At 36.1% G+C, this 23415-nt stretch overlaps 1 protein-coding gene across 8 annotated transcripts in view; it reads right to left on the reverse strand.

The window, feature by feature from the left end:
• Positions 1 to 2871: 2871 nt before the first annotated feature.
• Positions 2872 to 23415, reverse strand: part of Cacnb4 (calcium voltage-gated channel auxiliary subunit beta 4) — a 257548-nt gene continuing 237004 nt past the window's right edge. For all 8 annotated transcript variants that reach the window (XM_074070785.1, XM_074070786.1, XM_074070789.1 and 5 more), the window contains 2 exons: positions 11487 to 11672; positions 2872 to 9468 (listed from right to left, as the gene is read on the reverse strand). In XM_074070785.1, the coding sequence (XP_073926886.1) occupies positions 9208 to 9468; positions 11487 to 11672 (447 nt within the window). In that variant the 3' untranslated portion in view covers positions 2872 to 9207. The remainder of the gene's footprint in view (positions 9469 to 11486; positions 11673 to 23415) is intronic.

Below are 23415 nucleotides of genomic sequence, written 5' to 3' on the forward strand. Positions count from 1 at the left end.
TTACTTGACATGTCTAGGCCTCAGTTTTACACATGGAAAAGCAGAGGTCTTTCTTTCTTCTAGGTCACCTGATGACTATGATAATTAATCCTGACTCGTATGAAGGAAAGAAGTGGGAAAAAGAAACTAGGGTTTGTTTACTTCTTTTCTTCCACACACAGAAAATGAAGAAACAGCTCCATTCTTGCTATTCTCAACTTTTTGCTAAAAAGAGAAAAAAAATGAGAATGAAAAAAAATTGGGAGTTATAAAAGGCATTTTGAAGTGCTTTGCCCCTCCCATCTCCAATGGTTGAATGAAATTAAGCAAAATCAAGAAAAAAAATACACCTTGTGCTAAACTATCTTATCTCAATATATAGAAAAGTAATTTCTTTGGCATCTTTTGGCAGTTATGTTAAAAAGCCAAACTTTAGAAGAGACATACATCATTTTAAAAATGTTATAGAAAGCCATTATAGTAATCGACAATAATTTGTGGATTATATGTCTGGATTTACTTAATACTCTGCAGGCACTTTAAAAAAACAATATGTTTGCATAACCAATTTGCATCAACTCTTCAGTATTTCCATTCTTGAACATTGTAGATAATGCTTTGACAGTACTGAGACATTTTGCAAATTCCCACACATCTCTGTCAAGTTATTAAATTTATGTCTGACCCATATTAATTAGTGATATTAACTTGTGATGTTAGGGCTTCATATTTTATAACTATGAGAGAGAGAAAGAGAGAGAGAGAGAGAGAGAGAAGAAAAAGTGATGAATTTACCTAATACAATCTTGGCTGACCGTATGATCCATGGGTGAAATAAATCTGGAACTCACATAATTGAGAATTTTTAGTGAGTGATGTGAAACTATTTGTGAAAACAGGCTCCTTTTGAGACCGTTTAAGGACTAATTTATTACTGATTATAGTGATGAGCAGAATGTCAGTAGAGAGACCTCTGCTTCAAGACATGAGAGAATAGGATGGTTTGGATTTACCCTCCACTGTCAACAAACAGAACACTGGACACAACATAGGCAATGACTGTTTTCAGATTGGAAAACACGACATTGGACTATGATCTCTTACAAAAGAGTGATACCATTGCTGGGACTTTCTGCCTTTCTAGAAGCAATTCCCAGCCAACTTCAGAGGGAGTGGAAAGCCAGATAAGAGTAGGGCAATCTCATACGGTAAAAAACACACATCAGATTTCCCAGAGGTAGTGTTGGGGGGGTTGCGGGCAGGGAGAAAGAACACTAGAGTTTGTGAAGTGGAGTAACTGAAAGAAGGAAGACACAGGAAAACTCTAGAAACTGGAACAGCAGACTGTTGAGTCTTTGGATGCATTTCACTCTGTACTTCAGTAGTATGAACCCCCAGGCAGCATGCTAATAACATTTTCTGAAGAGGGAGGGGGAAGTACCAGAGGACTCTAAAACAAATCATTCCCAGAGAATTATTTCAAAGGGCCAGGAATCATTTTAGTTCTGTTCAGCCAGAGAGAACTCACTGATATATAGGACACTTCAGTAGATACCCCAAGGACCTTCAAAGAGGAACTAAGTTAGCTAAGAGTAATCCCTATAGGCCAATACTAAAAGAGTCTGAAAACAAACCTTGAGAGGGCCAAAATAATCTGTAATTGCCTGTCAGAACAAGTCCAACATTCTATAAAGGAATACAAGCTGAAGTCATCAACAATGTAAAATTTACAATGTCATAAATCCAATAAAACTTACTGTACATTCAAGGAAATGGGAAAGTGTAATAGGAAAGCAAAATCACTCTACAGAGAGATCCAGGCACAGGGAAGTTAAGTGACTTTCCTAAGCTCATAGTTATTGCCGGATCTAGGTTTTGAGTCTAGGGAATGGATAAAGTCTACACTTTAACCATTATGCTAACCTGCATGTAATATTAAAAGACAATCAAGATTTTTTTTCCAGTCTATCTTATTAATAGAAATGTGCCTGTAACAAGAGAAGTGACTTCAGGCATATGGCTGTTTGATGCAGTGACAATTGTAATTCTTCCAGCTGGGGGTTTCAGATTTTGAAGTGCTTTTAATTGGGGTGGCCTTACATAATACTCTTGCAGGAACTGAGATACTGTTCATTTAGTCAAGACTTACTGCATTCCAGATATTGTTTTGTAAGTTTCAGACTGCCTAGCTTAAAAGCTTTTAATAGATGTATTTTAAATAAAAATACTTTAAAGAAAAAGTCAGGATGAGCTTTGTTTTCCCCATTTGTAGTTCAGTTTAATAGTCTATGCCCTTGCCTGTTTTCTAGTGTAGTTAGAGATGTGTTAATGTTTGTGAAATAACTTGGCTGTAGTAAGTCCCTGTATAATTCTACTGCAGTGATAATGATTAAGTATACATTTCCCTTGAACTTCTCGTACAGTGCAATGAGAAAAGTCAAATTCCAATCAAGATATAGATAGACATTTGACTCGTTAATAAAATGTCAAGTCATAATCTATATATCATGAATGGAATTCTTACAAGCCCAGAGGTATGGCTTTAGAAACTTCTGGTAACTGCTACAGTATCATTTAGGGTGTCTTGAAAGCAATAAGGTTGATCTAGTGTATGTTTCTAAATTGTTTCAATCCTATTTCACACATTTATCCCAGTATATTCCACTTCCTGTGTATATGTGTGTGTGTGTGTAACTTACAAATTCTTTCATAATATAGTGTTCCTTTTATGATCACTTGTAACGGGTATTCAGGTAATATTCAGTTAAATGAATCCTTTTTTCAAGAATAAATGTTAAGAATTTTTCCTATAAAAGATATAGGAATATTCTTAGTTATTTCTAGTACTTCTTCAACATTTATATTAAATAATATAAAGGAGAGGTATAACGCTGGTTTCAGTGTTTTTGCATTTATTATATAAAAGAAAAAAATTAATGCAGTTGTTTTGTACACATTTAAATTCCATAAAACAAATCCATAGAAATTAGGATACTGTATGCATGCACTCTGCATTTTCTTTGTTAAATGTCTTTGTTCACAAAAATAACACCACATTTTTTTCTTTAGAGCCACTAAAGCAGAGGGAGAACAAAACATGCAGCACTGTACACATTTGCATAGTATATTTTACCCAGCATGCCTTGTAGAATGCTACACATACCTATATAATAAAAATAAAAGGGAGTAGATCATCAAAATAAAGAATTAAAATTTAAAGAAAGAAAAAAAGTTATTTGGCAAAAGTACCCCCCCTCACTTTAATCACTGGAGATACAGCATTAGCCTGGGATAGCAACAGCCCCCAGAGTAACAGGGGAAATCTTTTTACATCATTTGGCCATATTTATTTTTAGTATGTTTTATAATAATAACTTTACATTTTTATTCCCATCCACCCCTTCAAAAACAAAGTGAATGACTTTAACTTATGTTTCAAAATAGTATCCAGCACAGAACAAATTAAAGAATCCCTAACTATATTCTATTCTTGGGACATTCTTACTTGACGCTTGAAAACTACAAGAAATTTCAAACAAGTCCAAAATTCAGAGGAGCCCTTTGAGCTCATTTGCGATGACATTTTAGTTGTTTATTGAAGGAGAAGAAATAAATACAGAAAATATAGTATGAGTCTTATCACAAAATAAAATTTAATAAGTTTTATGTAAGGGGGTAAAATAAAAGAAATTACATCCACAGATTGCAAGGCTATGAAATAAATTGCTGGAAAAGTATCAAGCAGCAAGTTAAAAAAGATGGTAGATGAAATCAACCTGATAAAACATAGAACCAAATCTATATACCTTTAAAAAATAGGACTGCCAAATTTAACAGTGGATTTTGTTGTTCAGTTTGTGCTATAACAAATGTGCTTCTTTCTCCTCAATCTATTTTCATATTATTGGCAAAATATACATATTTTATAATTCTGTTCTGTACAATATATAGTTTTGCTACATTATTTATTTTTCTACTGCTAATGCAGAAGTAATAACAACATAGATTTATTTTGGCAATAAAATGCTTTCATTTTAATAACATCCCAGAAAATATTGTAAGGCATATGAAAAATAGTATGCAACAACATAGCTTAAATGATTGCGCATCTTTTAATACACCCCTTATGCATACAGAATTCACACTGATTTCATTTAACGGTGTGTGAAAGTAGCATGCAGACAGGGCAAGAGAGGCCCCTACATAAATACAGACACAGCCATTTGTGGAGAAAGTTAAGTGTTCAAAACATAACGAAGAATACTTACAAAATATTGAAAAGCTAGAGGCCAGTCACTTTTGGTTCTTAGTTAGGTTTCATTTTAATTCTTTATAATTTTCAAATGAGAAAGTATCAGTGCATTCCCCAAACCACGATAAATTCATAAGTAACATTTTCTACCATCTTTCTGCAAACATTTTACATCCATCAATAGAAATAAAAGAAAGTTTCACATGAAACCAAACTCAGTGCTGTTCACTCTTACTTATATGTTTTTTATGGCAAAGTGGGAGTTACAGCCCTTAATTAAGATTATCTGACGAGATACTTTCTAATCTCATAATACACCTCAATTACATGCAGCATTTGGGATTAAAATATCCACACACAGATAGAACAGTTGCTATCAGAGGACATATTTCAGTGGATAAAGACCTTTTAAATAAAAAAAAACTTTAAAAAGTTATTTTTGAATGCTGTAGATCTGTCTGCCCATATGAACCAATTTTACAATTCTGACTAACTTAATTGCTTAGCTCAACAAGAAAAAAGTTACATTGATTGGTTCAATGATGACTATCATTAAAAAAAGGAGGACTGCTCTCTGCCACATAGACCTGACTGGAATAAGTAAACTAGTTCACAGTTATAGTATTGACATAATTTAAAGACATAAGAAACCAATGAAACAGATTTTATTACAGAATTTCCTATGAAGTGTTCATTCATATAATCATTCAAGGATGAGTTTTATATAATTAAAAAGAAAAGAACCAACATGCAACATTGTCATAAAAGACAAAGGCAGAAATATAAAAGGAATAAGGGATACATAAACATTTATTTGAAACATTGATATGAGGTTTGTTCCAATTACACTGGAGTCCAGGATGAAGCATATCCTTACCCAGTGAGTGGCTAAGTCATGCTCTTGGTGTCCATAAGAAATTAAGGACCAATTAAATTTGAATTTGCAAACCAGCTGCATTGAAACATCAAGTCTCTGGAATTACTCTTTTTTTTAGACTTAGAGATAGATATTATAACACACTGCACTCAAAGTAATTCTGTTGCAATTTATTTTGTTCCCTATGAAGACTTATTTGTTAAATTACCCATGCCTCATGTTAAATTATGAATCAATTAAAAGAAAACTTCACTAACATGGAAGAAATGAAAGGGTGACAAGGGCATTGGGGAAACGGTTTAAGATCTAAAGGGAAGGCATATTTTTAACACTGTATACATTTAGCTCTGCAGCAAGGTTAGCAGTAATAGTAAGCGTTTCATCACTAGTCCTTGACAAGTACTTTTCCGTGTAAAGAAAGACTGTCTTCTCTAGAGAAGAGGTAGAATAAATATCCATATGTAGGGCAATTTGTATAGTGGCATATGTTGTTTTGTTTTTTAGCAAATATCAAAATAAAATTATATAACTAAGAAAATATACTACCATGCAAATCAAGGTTGCCTAGAAACATTCTTAACTGGCATCTTGGGTCATCACATTTTGTGATATGTTCATTTATAGAGTTTAATTTTCTACATCATCTTTTGCTACAATTTCCTTCTCTCACTCCCTTTCAATGCCCCTACTTTCTATTATGAATTTTAAGGCCCCACACAAAAGACAAGTTCAAGTATGCAGGTATGAAAAGAGGTTAACATTCCAAAAATACATTTTGCAAAGAACAACAATAATAATTCGAGTAAATAACAAATTACTCAAGGGAACAAATAATTATCTCAGAATATGTTTCACATTTAAAAAATTCATTTCATTAAGGACAAAATGCAATGACTTGTATAGTCACAAAATTAAGACTCTCTAATTAGAAAGACCATTAGTCTGAATTGTTAACAATTCCAATCTTTTTTCCAGTAGAACTATATAAAGATAAGAGAGAATCAGTCATTTATAAACATGTCTAAGTGTTGCTTTACATACTGGGGTAAACAAGATAACATTGTTGATTATAATATTGGAGTCATGTTACAGCCTTGAGAATTAATGTCAGGATTGACAAATTGCATTCCTTTCCTTTGCAAGACTACATGTCCACACAATCACGAGTCCACATTATTACATGTCTTCTGACTGAAATTATAGAATTCTAATATGTGGTGTATACTCAAGTAACAGATTTAAAATATTATATGACTCATTTCTCCTGCTTATAATTATTTGCTTTTTTTTTTAAAGGAACTGAATTTAAAATAAAATATTTCTGGAATATGTATTTCCAAAGGTGCTTGGTGTGCTTGGCAAAAATAAAACTTTTTATTTAGAATATATCTGGATTTCAGAATCATTTACAAAATAAACCCTAACTTTAAAAAAGGAAGATGCATATCTCTTATTCTTTTGAAGAAGATAAACTTATTACAGAAGGAAAGCGAAAAATATCCCAAGTTAAAGTGAAATTTTCAATAAATCCATCCAGAAAATGTACATTATACCCTTTCCAAGATTGTTAGCTTCTGAATAAGAATGCAAAGCAAAACAGGCATGGACATTTGGTGGAAAATGATGGACTGGTTTTATGCACAGATTGAATGGGCCTCCCTCATTATCAGCATGATATGGAAGAATAGAAACAAGACTTGAGAGGCTTTAAAAATAAGTGATTTTTTTTTAACTTGAAAGAAATGGAAATCTCACTGTCTAGGAAATATATGTAAATGCTGTTACAGCTACCTGCCATAAAATGTAAATATCTTAAAGTAGTTAAATGACCAAATTGCTAATGCTACTACAGAAAAAGCTGAACAGGTGTCTAGTCTAAATTTATACATCTCGGTGCACTCTTTGCAATTAAATACTTTAATGCACACAAACAAGAAACCAGTAAAGCATATAGAAAAATGTTTTGGCTAATGTTTTCTTTCTCATGCAAATATGTGCTGTACATGTAATAAATATAGTTTTGTTTGCTGGAAATGTTCCTGTGTTCTAACAAAATATTTAGAAATGGCAGGTTATATGTTGGTTAAAGAGCCTAATGGATACAGCTCTGTTAAATGTCTTAACTGAAAGTTTTTCAAGCTTCACTAGATGACAAAAGAATTCACAAGCCAGTATCACAAGTTAACTTTTAAATTTTGCTAAGCCCATGTTTCATTGTGTCCAATGTCGGAGATGACTTACAGAATTACAGGCATCCTCATTATCAGCTAAACAGATTCATAACGGGATACACACAGTGAACAAGAGGGGAGGGCACAGAGTGAGGCTGTACTGAAGTTTAAGGTATGCATAACTAATCAAGAATATGAAACTTACTCTCTTGATCAGGAAAATTACTGAACCGGCACATGCTTTGAGAGAATGAATATTGAAAAACTTGGGGAAAAATATGATAACATAAAATTAATAATTCTTATTTTCAAAAATAGGCTCCATGTGTGACGTGTGCCGGCAGAAAAGGACTTTTATGCATAGGTTCTACTGGGGTTTTGGAAAATGCATGTATTATGGAATTTTAGAAACAAGAATCGTAAGGACATTTGTGTCTTGTATAAAAGGATCAATTTCAACAATCTCTTGGATCATCGTGAATCTAGGTCTTCCTTGGTAATCTAAGACACAGGTAACCAATTCCATAATTATAGTCACTGGAAAAACTAAATAATTAAAAAATGATGATGTATGTTCACCAGAAATAAGGCAGCTCCATCTCCAATATATTTTTAATTTTCTGCATCAAAATGCTACAATTTCAGTGAACAAATATATTCTGAATCTATACTCTATTTTTTACTGCAAGATTTTAAATTCATCATTTGTTTTTAACTTTTTCTAATTAGTCTTGCTACAAAAATAACTTTTCATATCTAATTTGAATGTGACCATGGAAAACAAAAATCGTTAGCATGTTTTAAAAAGTTGGTGAAGGGCTAGACGCTCAGATATTCACGACAGACACTGAATGAAGCAATGGAAAGATACTAAATTGTGCTGGCAGGAAACATTGACCAGTGTTTGTGTTAAGCAGGATGGATGGCCTCCCATCTGGAGATGTTTAGCTTTGCACTCAGGAGGATCTCTACATCCTCACTATCTGATTTCAGATCCCCAGATGAATGTAGATGTGCTTAGATTGATTAAAGAAGAAACAACACCTTGCTTCTCATTTCACATAACCAGCTGTGGTTGAGCTTCTCTGTACTATTCTCTCACATTGCTGCAGATTTTTTGAGGATGTTTTTTTCTTTTTCTTTTTTTTTTGCCAACAATTTCAAACAAGCTAACAATACCGACTGCATAGAAAGCAAAACACTTTAAATATAACAGCTACACCAGAAAAGAAATAAAAATACTAAAATCTGAGGAGACTAGAATTTCTGCATTAAGATTTCTGAGATTTTTTTTTTTTTTTTGGCACTATCAATACATTTGGTAAGTTTGAAAAGCCATTCTGGCAAAATTAACATATATTAAAATGTTTACACATTCCAACTTTAAGTGTAAATTTAGCTTCCAGCAAATAAACACCATAGCTGTTTTTGGCTTCTATTGGTATTTTGATCTTCTCATTATTTAGGTTTTTTTTTTTTTTTTCCAAATTTTCAATTGATTGCAACATGCTTAAGTAGACTTCCTAGTCAATTCACCCAAATTCCAACAGGAATTGGTTTATAAATTGGTTCCAACTGGAACTGGTCATTTGGAATTTCCAGCATGGGAAATTATTTTATATGTGTCTTGATAAGTACCCTAAATTACAAATTGATGTGTCTAAATCTATGAAGAAAACAAAAGGTACTGTTATCATGTAAATGTTGCACTTAAAAATATCTATATGACTGGGCATGTAGTATTTATCTAGATCCCAGGGCATAATGTACTTTTTTTGTGTTTGCCCATACTTAGCATCAAATGACAGCAGCCCATAAGCACAGTAAGTACTGTGCTGTGCTTGCCACGTTAAGATGACTGGTTTATCCTAGCAGTGCTATGGCAAATTGTCAACAGATGAATATTTTTTGTTGTTGTTTTGCCAGCCTCAAAGCCTATGTCGGGAGTCATGGCTGTATCCCCCAGGCGAGCCTCGGTTCCTATGGGGTTTGTAAGTGTCCTGGTATGAGTCAGGGTAATCTTCTTCCACAAGAGGGTAATGATCTCGGCTATGCTGAGAACTGGAAGACAAGCGGTTCCTACTCTTCCGAGCCCTCTCATTGTGATAATTTTCATCGGAGGTCATTAGACTTCGTCTTTCAATTGGAGAGTTCTCTGTGGAGTGGTTGCTGTGCCTCATTCGCTGACTCTAAAGATATCAGATAGTTCATTGATTAAATAATATCAGCTTCATTTATCCAAACATGCAAATGGATGTATAGTAACAGGTCTCGGAACAATGAGATACTAAATATTTGACTTAATAAAGCATTCTGATGCACAAATGGTCTGCCCAAAATATCTGAGCTTATTTATTTGGGACACAACACAGAGATGCCACAGTGTTGCTAGTTTATGAATTTAATTACATATGCTGCATGATGATGCGTCCTATTAAAATATGGAATTGAAAGGTGACTGTTAAACGGAACTTGATGTATTTAGGAAGATTAAATAATTTCACTTCAATTATAAAAATGAGGATTACTACTGGAAAATAAAGTTCGGGATAACTCCTATTATTTTATTCAACTCACGAATTGATAAAATATTTCTCCTCTTAGAGTCACCCACTTCATCTTGATCTAGCTGAATAGTCTTTAAACCTTCTAAAGTATTTTAACAAAATTATTATTTGTAGCTGTCCATAACATAACGTGTTTGTTGTTGCATCTCACATAAATGTTAGGCTGGCAGCAATATTGTTTCTAAAGGAGTATACAGTATTACGAAGCCAGCTCACTGATGCTTTTCTAAATCTTGTTTCCTTAACTTAAATGGCCTGTGAAAATAATCTTCAGATACAAACTAAATTCTTCCAATATTATAGTTGAAATTAATATTAAGACACTTATTCAATGGCTGAGAAAATGTTACTGGGCATTTTTTTCTCCCTATTAGAAAGACACAACCATGGGCCCAGGTAAATCTTCTACAAATTATACCATGCCATTAACTTCAGCCAGCTACCTAACAATTAAGTGCCTATAGTTACTGGGAGAAACAGGCCACAAGATAAAGGGTACTATGTTAACTCATTAATGAAACTGGAAGAACTACTGTAGGTAGATATCTTATGGGTGCTGTATCAAGATGTTGCACTCATAAACAAAATACAATATCATATTTATTCCTATATCACAGTAGCTTACTGCTTCGTGTGTGGATTCAGAGCCAACCTAGATTAGTCAATGGAAATGCTGTACTTAGTTCAGTCCACAAGAAGGGAAACAAGGCAAGAAACAGTCCTAGCGCATGCAATATGTACTACACATTACAATAGCACATTTCCAGGCACAAAAGAAATTCATTTATATTGATACAACTTTGCAGCAAAGAAATACAGTTATAATAGTATTACAGAGTGCCATTTATCTCCGAGTTAACTCTACAAGATCTTTAATTATAACTATCATTGTAACCCATTAAGACAAAACTAGTTATGCAAGAGTGCTCAACTGACTACATGCTCCTTAGTTAGCTGGGGGTTTGGATACATTCCAGCAGCTGCTTGATAAATGGTAAATAGTAATTAACGAAGAAAGGCAAGAATCATTTTGTATTTTAATGCCTCTGGGTCCTTACATTAGTTTTCAGAAAAGCACCAGAGCAGTAGAAGAGAGAACTTCCTGACCCATGCTTGTCTCATTTCCCTAAATGACACTTGGCATAGCAAGTGACCTAAGTGGGCCCTTCATATACCTAAGAAAACTCAGGGATCTGTCACCATTTCCAAAAGGAGCAGCTCTACTCATTTTGTCTTGTGCAAGATGCAGGGCAGGTCCAGCAGTCTATGGGGCAAGAGTAGTTAAGGACAGCCAAAAGCCCTATCTGTCACAAAATATCTTACTTAGGCACAGTGTCTGATATTTTCAGTCATATAATTCTGAAGAAGTGTCATGTAGAAGTCATGGAAAGTTGCGCTGAGGAGGCATTAACTCTACCAGGGACTCATTTATCTAAGTAAAGTTCATTATAGGGTCACTTTCTGGATGGCTTTCTCTAGGATAGATCATGGATAGATAGCATTCAGATTTGTTTTAATGTACTCCTATAGTTCCTCTTCAGATTAAGAATAACCCTAGTCTCCAACTTAATCAAGTTCTCTACAGAATTCAAAAAAGTAAAGGATGGTTGTAAAAGTTATCAGTGAAAAAATGACAATACCTGTAACCCAGAAATTGCTGTGGGATATGGTGAGAGTGCTGTGGAGCCCAAATTCCTCCCCAGCAGTGGGGTCATGGGGGTGCTACTGGTTGTGTGGGTGGCACGCCAGTATGCCTCAAGGTACTCTCCCAGGTGTTCACAAGCATCCTCAAGCTGATTCTCATCCAGTATTACATCAAACATTTCCTGGAGATGACAGGAAAGAAAATCCATTTTATTTCCACTTTAGGATTTAGGCAATGAAACTAAAAATTCCACTTTTAAGGCAGATAATAGCATTCCTCACATCTTGTAGTTAATATCAAATTTGAGGAGCTAAATTGGCAGTTTCTAAAGTAAAAGTCAAGTGAAGGGTTGCAGTTATTCATGTGCAAATGTAGATATTTACATAAAAATAATAGTGCTCATTAACTTTTTCATTATGTAGAAAGAAAAAGGTGAGGCTAACTAGGAAAGCCTTGTAGATAAAAATATAGTGAAAATATATGTGTTCACATTTTTGCCCATTTATTCTGATACAGCTAAATTCTACTCACTTCAGGATACTAAAGAAACAAGATAATTGCACTGAAAGAGGAGTTTAAAAATGTTTGGGGCAGGACTGGGGCTCCAGTGGTAGAGCACTAGCTTAGCAAGCTCAAAGCCTTGAGTTCAATAACCAGTACCACCACCAGAAAAAAAAAAAAAGCTTAGTCAATGACATATCGTTGGAATAAACATTTCATCTGCCAACGTAACTATGTTGAAGGGAATAACATTGCTTACATCATTTGGATAATTTTCAGAATGCTTGTGAAAGTGGATTTATCTATCTCATGATAAAACAGCAAGGAAAGAAAGTTTAGGATTAATACTAGAAAACCACAGTACAAGTAATTGCTGCCACCATAAGACTGTTTTGTGAAATGGTTAAAAAAAGAACAGGAGTGTTTAACTCGGGGAAAGGGTCACATAAGAAGCATCCAGTGTCCATGGCAGTGTCCATGGTTCTGTCAGTAAGGACTTTGCACAACATCTATCCTGTAATTAGGAAACTGTTTTTCAGTCCCAGAGGGACAGTGTGGCTGGGAACACAAGAATGATATACGTAGACTCCTTGGAGGGATGAACACCTTGGCACCTCACAAAGAGAAAAACCAGTCCACAGGTCTTAAAAGCAGGTGAGTGGTGGTGGATCTAATTTTCAGTAGTTGGATTAAAATACTTTCCCTCTTCCACCACCTCCACCACCATCCACCTGCTTTTATGAGCTCATTTTACCAAAATAAGAACTTCCCAGTAATGAATCAAATCCATGACTAGTGCCATCAGCACTGGCATTTCTGGATGGAGTGAGGATTAGTGGCAACTGGAAGACAGGGAATCAGTGGTGTCTTATTCTCTTTGTTGCTTAGAACAAGGGCTCCTTGAAAGAGAAGTCACCATGGAAACTCTCTCCCCTCAAATATTTACTGTTTATTTATTTTTGGTGCTGCAGATTGAACCCGGGAGCTCAGGCATGCTAAGCACATGCTCTCCCACTGAGCTTCACCCCCAACCTACAATTTAAATGTTCCAGTACATCAATCTTTACTGAAACATTTGACCCTATACTGGAATGTTTAAAGGTCCTTGGAGCAGCAGTAACAAAATCAAAAGTGACTTCAGTGCAAGTGAGTTGTGTTTGAGACTTATGTAGAAATATGCCCCTCTAAGAACATTTATCAATAGAATTTCTGAGGGATTTTTGCATCATTCATTCATTCATAGAATATTTATTCAGTACCTATTTCATGCCAGGTACTGAGGGTATATAGTGACAAAGAAAACAGACGTCATCATATGTTCCAGAAGCATATGTTCTGATTGGAGAGATGAATATTAAAATCCACAGTAATCCACACCACACTGGAACTTTAACTCAGAGCAATACAGACACTGAACCAATTATTGTTTGAAGTTAAAGCTTAAAGTTCTGGATTTAGCAAGCCTAGAGAGACTTGCGAAAACTGAATTTATAAGGATGGGGAAATTATGAGTAAGTCAACAATTCAATCTGCAGAGGAAAGAAAATGAAAGAAAGAGAAGCAAAGCCACAATGGAAGAAAGAGACCGACCATATGGCCCATGGGATGGGGAAACAGATAGCTCCTAGAGCTTTGGTTAACTATGTCCTTACCAGAAATCTCCTTTTCCACTAAAGTAACCCAAGGGAGTTTCTTGTCCCTTGCCAACAAAAGTCTTCTCTTGCCAGGTGCTGGTGGTTCCCGCCTATAATCCTAGCTACTCAGGAGGCAGATATCAGGAGGATCACAGTTCTCCAGCCCAGAGAAATAGTTCATGGGACTCTATCTCAGAACAATCTATCATAAAAAAGGGATGGTGGAGTGGCTCAAGGTGTAGGCTCTGAGTTCAAGCCCCAGTACCAAAAAAAAAAAAAAGTGTCCCCTTCCATGAATTTAAACTTTCAATAGTCACAAATACAGAACCTGAGAACAGTCCACAGTGCTCTGACATAGACAGGGTTATTGCTGTGCTGACTTGAGGGTAACAAGAACAACTACATCTTCCAAAGCAGCCCGACATTCATGACTCAGGAAGAGGAAAGAGGAAACTGAGTGGCACTGACCCTCTAGCTCCTGCAGGCTCATGTTTCACAAGTTCTAGACTGCCCATGATTTAGAGCTGCTGTTTGTGTCACTTTGTTTATGTTCACTGTAAGGTTTTATTACATAGGTCTCATTATATAGTGTGGGTTTGGCTAGTCCCAACAAGTCATTTTCTTGCTTTCACAAAGTGCCACATTAAAGAATCCTTCAGGGATCACTGGACAGGAAGGGTTCTGACCATAACAGCTAAGACTACAGAGTCCAAGGAAGGCCAAGAACATATCAGTGAAGATGAAACTATTCCAGGAATGGGGATGGAGAGGATAAAGGAGAATGATGGAGGGGTGAATTCAACTATGATGTATTTGATATATTGTAAGAACATTTGTAAATGCCACAATGTACCCTCAGCACAACAACAACAATAATAATAATAATAAAAAGACAGTCTCTTTAATAAATGACACTGGCAAAATTGAATATGCAGAAAAGTGAAATTAGTTCCCTTTCACCATATGCAAAAATAAACTAAAAATGATCAAATCTTAAACCTGAAATTATGAAACTGATACAAGAAAACATAGGGTAAACATTTTAAAACATCAGTATAGGCAATGAATTTTTAGATACGCCCTCAAATGCACAGGCAACAAAAGTGAAAATAGACAAATAGTATAACATCAAACACAGATGTTTCTGTACAGTAAAGTCAGTAATCAACAGGATTAATAGAAAGTTACAGAATGGGAGAAAATTTTTTGTAAATGGTACATTTACAAATGAGGGGACAGAAGGGAAGGGGAAGGGGAGAGGAAGAAGAAGGGGAGAGAAGGAGAGGGAAGGGAAGCAGAAGGGAAAGGAAGGAGAAGGAAGGAAGAGGGAAGGGAAAGGAAGGACAAGAGGAAAGGAAAAAGGAGAAAGGAAAGGAAAAAGGAAAGAAATAAAAGAAAAGGAAAAAGGAAAGGAAAGGAAAGAAGTGGGCTAAAAAAACTAAACAGGTACTTCTTAAAAGACATACAAATAGCCAAAAAAAAGAAAAAAATGCTCAATTTCACTAATCATCAGAGAAATACAAATAAAAATCACAATAAGACATCATTTCGCCCCAGTTAGTATGGTTATTATCAAAAAGACAAGGAATAAATGCTGGTGAGGATGGGAACTCTTGTACACTATAGGTTGGAATGTAAATCAGTATAGCCATTATGGAAAACAGTATGAAGATTACTAAAAAAAACTCTAAAAATAGAACCACCATATGATCCAGCAATTCCTCTTCTGGATATATACCCAAAGGAGATGAAATCTTTATACCAAAAAGATACTTGTATTCCCATGTTTCTTGTAGCACTATTCACAATAGCCAAAATACAGAACAAACCTGGATGCCCTTCAGCAGATAAGTAGATGAAGAAAATATGGTATATTTACAAAATGGAATACAACTTAGTCATAACAAGAATGAACTCTGTCATTGGCAGCAACATGGATGGAGTCAGAGAACACTATTTGAGGGAAACAAACCAGACCCAGAAAGGCAAATACCACATGTTGTAAGTACAGAACGGAATAGTGGACACTAGAGATGGAGAAGGGTAAGGGGGATTGGACAGAGAGACATTAGGAGGGACTTTTAGAAACAGAAAGGGTGGGAAAGAGGGGGAAGAGGGGCCAGGTTCTGGGCAGCAGAAGGGTGCATGGACATGCTCAATGCAAGACAAACGTATGTATGGAAATACTTCAGCAAACCCTAAGAAGTTATACAATTAATATATGCTAATGAAAACAAAAATAAAAACAGCAAAGAAAACAGACAAAAAGGAAAGATCAAAGCAAAGATCAAATGCTAATGGAGTGAGGTTTATATCTATTTGCTGTTCTGTGTGTTACATTGTCACTATTATAGCCACAATTCAACACATATTTAATTAAAAGGAATTTTATTTGTTTATTTATTTATTTGTTGCTATTGTACTGGGGGTACATTATGACATTTACAAAAGTTCTTACAATGGATCATAGTTGAACTCACCTCCTCCATCATTATTCTTTATCCCCTCTCCTCCCATTCCTGGAATAGTTTAACAGGTCTCCTTTTTCTATTTTCATACACAAGTACATATTTCCACCATACTCAGTTTCCTACACCCTTTTCTTATATCCTCCCCCCTCCCACCTGTGCCAATCCCCAGACAGGACCTGCTTTACCTTCCTATTCTCTGTTTTCGAAAAAAGACACTTTTATTTAGATAAGATAGCTATAGAGGGAATATCCTTGTGACATTATCATGTACATATGTATTGTAACCTGAATTGGTTCATCTGGTCTAGTTTTCTCCTTTCTACTTTGGTCCCCTTCTTATCATGATTTCAACAGGTTTAAAAAGTCTATATTCATTCTTGTATAGAAAGCACATAAACCATATTAATTAGAAAGAATTTTAATAAATTCTCTTTGCCAATGGATACAATTTGTATACATCAGCCATGGCTATTTGCCTAAGTCAAATATTTCTTGAAGACTATGCTTTTACACTGCTAAAAGACAGCTACATGGTAAAAGATGATTTGAAATTGTGTTTAGGCTTTCAAAGGCACAGAGAAAAGCAAATTTCAGCTTCTGAATGAACACTGACATATGCATCTGATTTTCAACTAGGAAGAATTTCACAGCCAATATATCTGTGACAATTTCTCTTTAACTGTTTAGGAAATAACACAGCTAAATAGAACAGAGTGCTAGAAAGTCAGTATAAGGGGATTTTTTTTTTAAATTATACAAGAAACTCAAAGAGAAGCAAGCCAATAGATTATGCAAATCAGCTTTGCCAATTTTTAAAAATAAATTTAAATGCTCATGTCTAATGAGCTCCTTACTATGCAGTATGTGAGGCCCACAGAGTCAATAGGGATTCAGAGAGCTGTCTGATCAGCAAAAGTCCCAGGCAGGAAACAATTACCCACTCAGTGCTATCACAACCTTTGTGACAGTTCAGGCTAAGGGTAATATGGAGCTGTTTTGAAAGTACTGACATAACCAAAACCTCTGACATCCTAGGGTGAGACATTTTTTTCAGCTGAAATAAGAGGAAATGATGCGGCTGCTAAAGTAACTAAGTAGTGAACAGGGTAGTCAAAACAAAGTCTCAAAAAATGCAAGCACAGGAGGCCCATATTCAGGATAAGCTCTTTCAGGAAAATTAAAATAGCCAAAATGAAAAGCATGCTCCTAACTCATCAATGGGTCAAAGAACTACAATAGCCAGGAATAAAGAAAGGGAAAGGAATGAAGATTTGCAATGTCTTTTTTAAAAAATGTAAGTACTTAACCATCTGAATCTCCATGCAAGAGTAAGATGTGACAATCTTTCCGAGGCAAGCCACTTGTCTTAAGGTGACCAGCATTCTGGTTTGTCTGGGAACTGAGTGTCCCAGGAGACAGGGGACTGTTGGTGCTAAACCCTGGAAAACCCTGAGCACATTGGAATGTTCAGCCACTTCAGTTACTAGAGAAGATACAATGGTCTCTAGGTCCTGCTCTGAGGAATGGAGCAAATTGCATTTATTTAAGTTGTTTTGGAAGGAAGGATACCGAGAGGGAATGGGCAAGTCTTCCTTAACAACTATGAAATACACACCTTTTTGTAGCTTAGAGAGGGTGATCTCTCTAAAAAACAATGTGTCTTATTTACTATTTTTACCTAGGAAGTTGCTATTGGATATTTTTAATAAAAAGGCAATAAGCTTTAGAAACTAATTAGACAAGTTTAACCTTTTAAAAATTAGTTCATTGGCAAGGATGTGGGGAAAAAGGGACCCTCTTACACTGCTGGTGGGAATGTAAACTAGTACAACCACTCTGGAAAACAATTTGGAAGCTTCTTAAAAATCTAAACATTGATCTACCATATGATCCAGCAATACCACTCTTACGGATATACCCAAAAGAATGTGACACAGGTTACTCCAGAGGCACCTGCACACACATGTTTATTGCAGCACTATTCACAATAGCCAAGTTATGGAAACAGCCAAGATGCCCCACTACTGACGAATGGATTAAGAAAATGTGGTATCTATACACAATGGAATTTTATGCAGCCATGAAGAAGAATGAAATGTTATCACTCGCAGGTAAATGGATGGAATTGGAGAACATCATTCTGAGTGAGGTTAGCCTGGCCCAAAAGACCAAAAATCGTATGTTCTCCCTCATATGCAGTCATTAGATTAAGTGCAACAACAAGGGGATTGGACTTTGATCACATGACAAAGCGAGAGCACACAAGGGAGGTATGAGGATAGATGAGACACCTAAAAAACTAGATAGCATTTGTTACCCTCAATGCACAAAAACTAAAGCAGATACTTTAAAGCAACTGAGGCCAACAGGAGAAGGGAACCAGGAACTAGAGAAAAGGTTAGATCAAGAAGAATTAACCTAGAAGGTAACACACATGCACAGGAAAGCAATGCGAGTCAACTCCCTGTTTAGCTATCCTTATCTCAACTAGCAAAAACCCTTGGTCCTTCCTATTATTGCTTATACTCTCTCTTCAATAAAACAACAGATAAGAGCAAAATAGTTTCTGCCTGGTAGTGAGGGGTAAGGAGGGGAGAGGGAGGTGATGGGGGTAAGGAAGGGGGCAAGGTGAAGGGGGGATAAATGACTCAAACATTGTATGCACATATGAATAAAATAAAAAAAGAAAAAAGTTGGTTCATTATTGAACATCACCTAGACAGGTACATGCAAACTGTTTCCTGGTATGCATATTCTTTGCGTTACATTTATTTGCTGTATGTAGACAAAACCTTATGTGAGGCATCTACCATATATCTAAGTGGAAGAAGAAATAGTAAGGATCTGTACACTTTCATTTCTTTGCTGTCGTAACATAGAGACCCTGAAACTGCTGCCATTTAAAAAGAATGATTGACAAATACCATTTAGGAAAACAAAATGGCAAGTGGCACGACATGCAAGCTATGTTATCTTCCTGTTAAAATTGTGCATGCACACACACACACACACACACACACACACATACACACACACAGGTTTTTTGAGAGGTCTTTCTATGTAGCCCAGGCTGGACTTGAAGCCATAGTGAGTTTCAACTCATTGTATAGTTGAGGCTAGCCTTGAACTCACAATCTTTCTGCCTCTGCCTCCTAAGTGCTAGGATTACAGGTGTGTATGCCCCATGCCTGGCCTCATAATTGCATTCTTTATATTATTAAAGTGATAGGAAATGACTAAAAGGATTTTTTTTAGTTGTTTGTTTGTTCTTAAGACCTAGGAGCACATATGGGGACAAAGGAAATCTGACCAATATTGTGGGGCTCTAGCAGTTGGTTTCAGAGAGTTTCCACTTTAATGAGACAAACAGGAAAGACAATTAGAGTTCTTGCCACTAATTGGCGAGGGTAACATGAAGGCAAAGAGATAGTGACTTTAATTTCTTCTACTTCATCTCTTATTTATGTCATTCATTAGGAACACAAACACATTTTCCTCCCCACATCCTGTCTTGTCCATTCTTATTCTTCAAAGACTATAATAACACCTGCCAGTGTTATTGTCTGCAGAAAAGGCACACAGTGTTTTTGTTAAGTTCGTATCAACCAGAGGCATTACATCATAGCACTGGTAGGATGAAACTATCCCAGCTCTCTGTAAGATGGGTCCCAAAAGTCCTAGAAAGGAGTTGCTCCCCTTAACCTGAGAGAAACTGGGTCCCATGTGGTCTTGTTTCATGAAGGGAACATGAAAGCTTACTCTCTCTTTCAAAAGCAGTGTTAGGACTTACTCTGTGGATACCCAGGGCTCTATAATGATGAATAATAATGAATGCTCCAATGGGAAGAGCACTTCACATAGATGTGTGAATCTACAAGGTTCTAAAATTCTATAAAGTTACTGGAAAGGGGAAGTAAAAAATTACTATTATGAGTGTAATGTAATCAATACTGGGCACTATCATTCCTTCAGAGCTCATTCTCTTCAGGGCTCTTGTGTGTAACAGATTAAATGTGAATCCATTCAGCACTGGAAAATAAGAGCAAGATAGAAAAGAAGTACTATGGTGGCTGTAACGTTAGAGGTTTGCAAGACTGTCAAGGAGATGAGTTCCCCTCTTGCAGAAAGAGTGATCAATGTCATTTTAACACACACAAAAAGCCATCACACAGCTCAGAGAGCCACAGGGTCAGCTTTTGGTAATGCAAGCAGATTGCAACTAAAGAGGATTAAAGGATTACATTTCATTTATATATTCAATTGTCTATCTGCTTTTCTTACTGTGCCTTATGCAGCTCTTATTACCATAGTACTGGTGCAATTTGAACTTGGCCTTCTTAAAATGTACCGTTCTCAACTTCTCTGAAAAGGAAAAGAGTACTAATACCTGGTAGAAACTAAATGACATATAAAAATACGATGTATAGATGTATATTGGTAAAGCAAAATCAGGCTGCTCATATGAAAAAGAGTGTATGAGATAGGCTTGTGGGCTGTAGCCCCAAGGCCCCTTTTCTGTCTACTTATCCTCCCAGCTCATCAGAAATGTCTACAATGGATTGAAAATGGGAAGAAATTCTTTGGTGCTTACTCACTGCATTGATATGGAGAATAATGTCTCCTTTTGCTTGGATCTGGGTAGCCTCTGTGATGATTCTGACCCAGAAGGCTACGGAAGTGATGTTGTACTGTTATTTAAGACTTGGCCTTGAAGGGGACCAGGAACTAGAGAAAAGGTCAGTTTGAGTAGAATCAATGTAGAATGTAACACATATGCACAGGAAAGGAATTCGAGGAATCTCCCTGTATAGCTATCCTTATCTCAACTAGCAAAAATACTTGGTCCTTCTTATTATTGTTTATACTCTCTCTTTAACAAAATTAGAGATAAGGGCAAAACAGTTTTTGCCTTGAAACTAGGGGGTAAGGGGAAAAGGGAGGGGGCAGGGGGGATAGGGAGACTGCCAGGGGAAGGGGGGAGAAATGACCCAAACTTTGTATGCACATATGAATAAAAGATAAAAAAAAAAAAAAAAAAAGACTTGGCCTTAAGAGATTTCAATGCTTGTTCTTGAAGCACTGGAAGCAATGATGTGAGAAGTCTGTATCCCTGTGGAAGAGATCCCTTGGAAAGACCTGAGAGGAGCTGGCTCAGTCCAGCCTTCTAGCTATCCCTGCTAAGGGTCTACCAAGTGGCCATTGTTTGAAGTCATTAATTTTAGAGCAATTTACTAACTCATAATAGATAACCACAACTTGTCCTAGAACAAGAGTGGCACTTCTTTCAACTAGCTAACTTAGGCCCACCTCCTGCTTCTACAAAGCTTGACGGGAACAAGCCACTCCCATTGTTTACATATTGCTTACTGCTGCTCAAAAGCATTGTCAAGTGGTTTTGCAAAGGAGACCATGGGGATTACATTGCCTAAAATATTTACTATTTGACTCTATACTAAAAAGTTTTACTGACCCCTCTCCTAGAAAAAAGCTTTACCCATGAAAATCCATCATTTTCTCTCCAGGAGAGGGTTTAATAGCTAGCCATTGCCATTCACCATGTAAAGTTTCATTAGGCTAGGACACAAAGATCTTATGCTGATTTTGGCCATGGTACATGACCTTTTGAAAGCCAGTTCACTTGTCTTGGTCTCAGTTCTCTCATTTGTAAAATAAGGAGATTGGACAGGATTAGTCTTTCCCTTGAAGTGTTCCATGAAACACTAGACCTACAGGATGCTCTGCAGTCACACTATAGGGGAGGCACTCATGCTACCTATCTTATTGGAAATATAAAATCCCTATATACATAGCCAGGGTGCCCCAACAAAGAAACCAGACTACCTTTGTTTACGTAAGTGCTTTCTCAAACATTTTTTTTTGTTTCAGGGTTCTTTTCCTATACCACCTGCTGTCATCAGAGAGAACCCATATTGTAAAGAACACACTATAGGAAACTCTGTATTGGTACTCTTTAAGGTCTATTTTTGCTCTAAATTGTCCTTGAATCTAGGAATCATTCTTCCAGCTATAGAGAGGTAACATTTTTTTCAGTGTTCTTTCGGACATCCTTTTGCAAAAACTTGTCTTTAATTTCTTTGCAATGTGAGACCTTGCTAGTGAAATCTGCTGGCTTTCCACACTGGAGAAGCAGTGGCCAATTAAGCAAATTCTCCTAAAGGAATTCAAATGACACAATGATCACTAATCTCTGAATGACAATTATAATTATGGTCTGGAAGTAAAGGGACAAATGCAGACACATTTTTAAATTGCTACTGGCTTTTATAAAAAATTTAATCTCTGAAGATTTCTTCATGTGTGCCAAAATAAGAGTGTATGGTTCCTTCTTAGCATTACAAATGCTACTCATACACTACCAAATATTTAGAAAATGTAAAGTGTCAGGTAACCTGCCTTATTCAGGCTGCTTCTTAAAATGCCAGGTTATCTGACCAATTATACAAAAGAAGGAAATGAAGATAATGATAGGGCAAGGCAATCCTACTGGTGCATTTGGCTGGTTGAGATTCCTGACTTGGGGACATGACTTAAAGTAGCTCTTAGCATTGCTTGCATGTAAGAATGCACATGACTTTTCTTGGTTCCACCTATTTCAGATATAACAAGCCATACTAAACGTGCAGCTACTCAATGATCAACAGCTAAAATACCTCAATTTTGACAGAGACAGAGAGATCATACGTCCTATCACATAAATAAAATCTTATTTTAGGCACAAAACCCCTTAATTTTCATAGGACACAAGTATTTTCTCTAGTAATTATTAGGAAGAAATGTTAATAAACCCACTCTCATAAAAAAGGCATTTTCTCCAATAAATCTCTTGCACATCTACTGCATTTATGTGTCTGCTTTCCAGAATACCAAACTGATATAACTATCCTTATAAGTTTGTCCTAAAATGAAAACTAAAAACAGTTTCTGACTATTGGTATCTGGATAATAAAGTTTGTCTTCTTTCAATTGTGAAGCATCACAGGGTCAGGGGCTGGGTGACATTTCTTTCCCATTTTCTCAGTGCCCTCATCTAACATTCCACTGTGTAAGTGGACTTTATTACTAGGTAATGTGATGGCAGACTTCTCAATATAGAACTCCAGGCTCCAAACTACGCAAATTATCTGCAGGGAAGGTAAGCAGGGTATGTGTGTGTGTGTGTGTGTGTGTGTGTGTGTGTGTGTGTGTGTGTGTGTGTGTTTGGAAGCCAGATAGATTTAGATCTAATCTTAATTTGCTATGTGACATCAGGGAAATAATTTAACCCTGTTTTCACTTGCCTCAACTATAAAATAGGGAT

Source organism: Castor canadensis, chromosome 4 (genome assembly GCF_047511655.1).
Source record: "Castor canadensis chromosome 4, mCasCan1.hap1v2, whole genome shotgun sequence".
Taxonomy (NCBI): domain Eukaryota; kingdom Metazoa; phylum Chordata; class Mammalia; order Rodentia; family Castoridae; genus Castor; species Castor canadensis.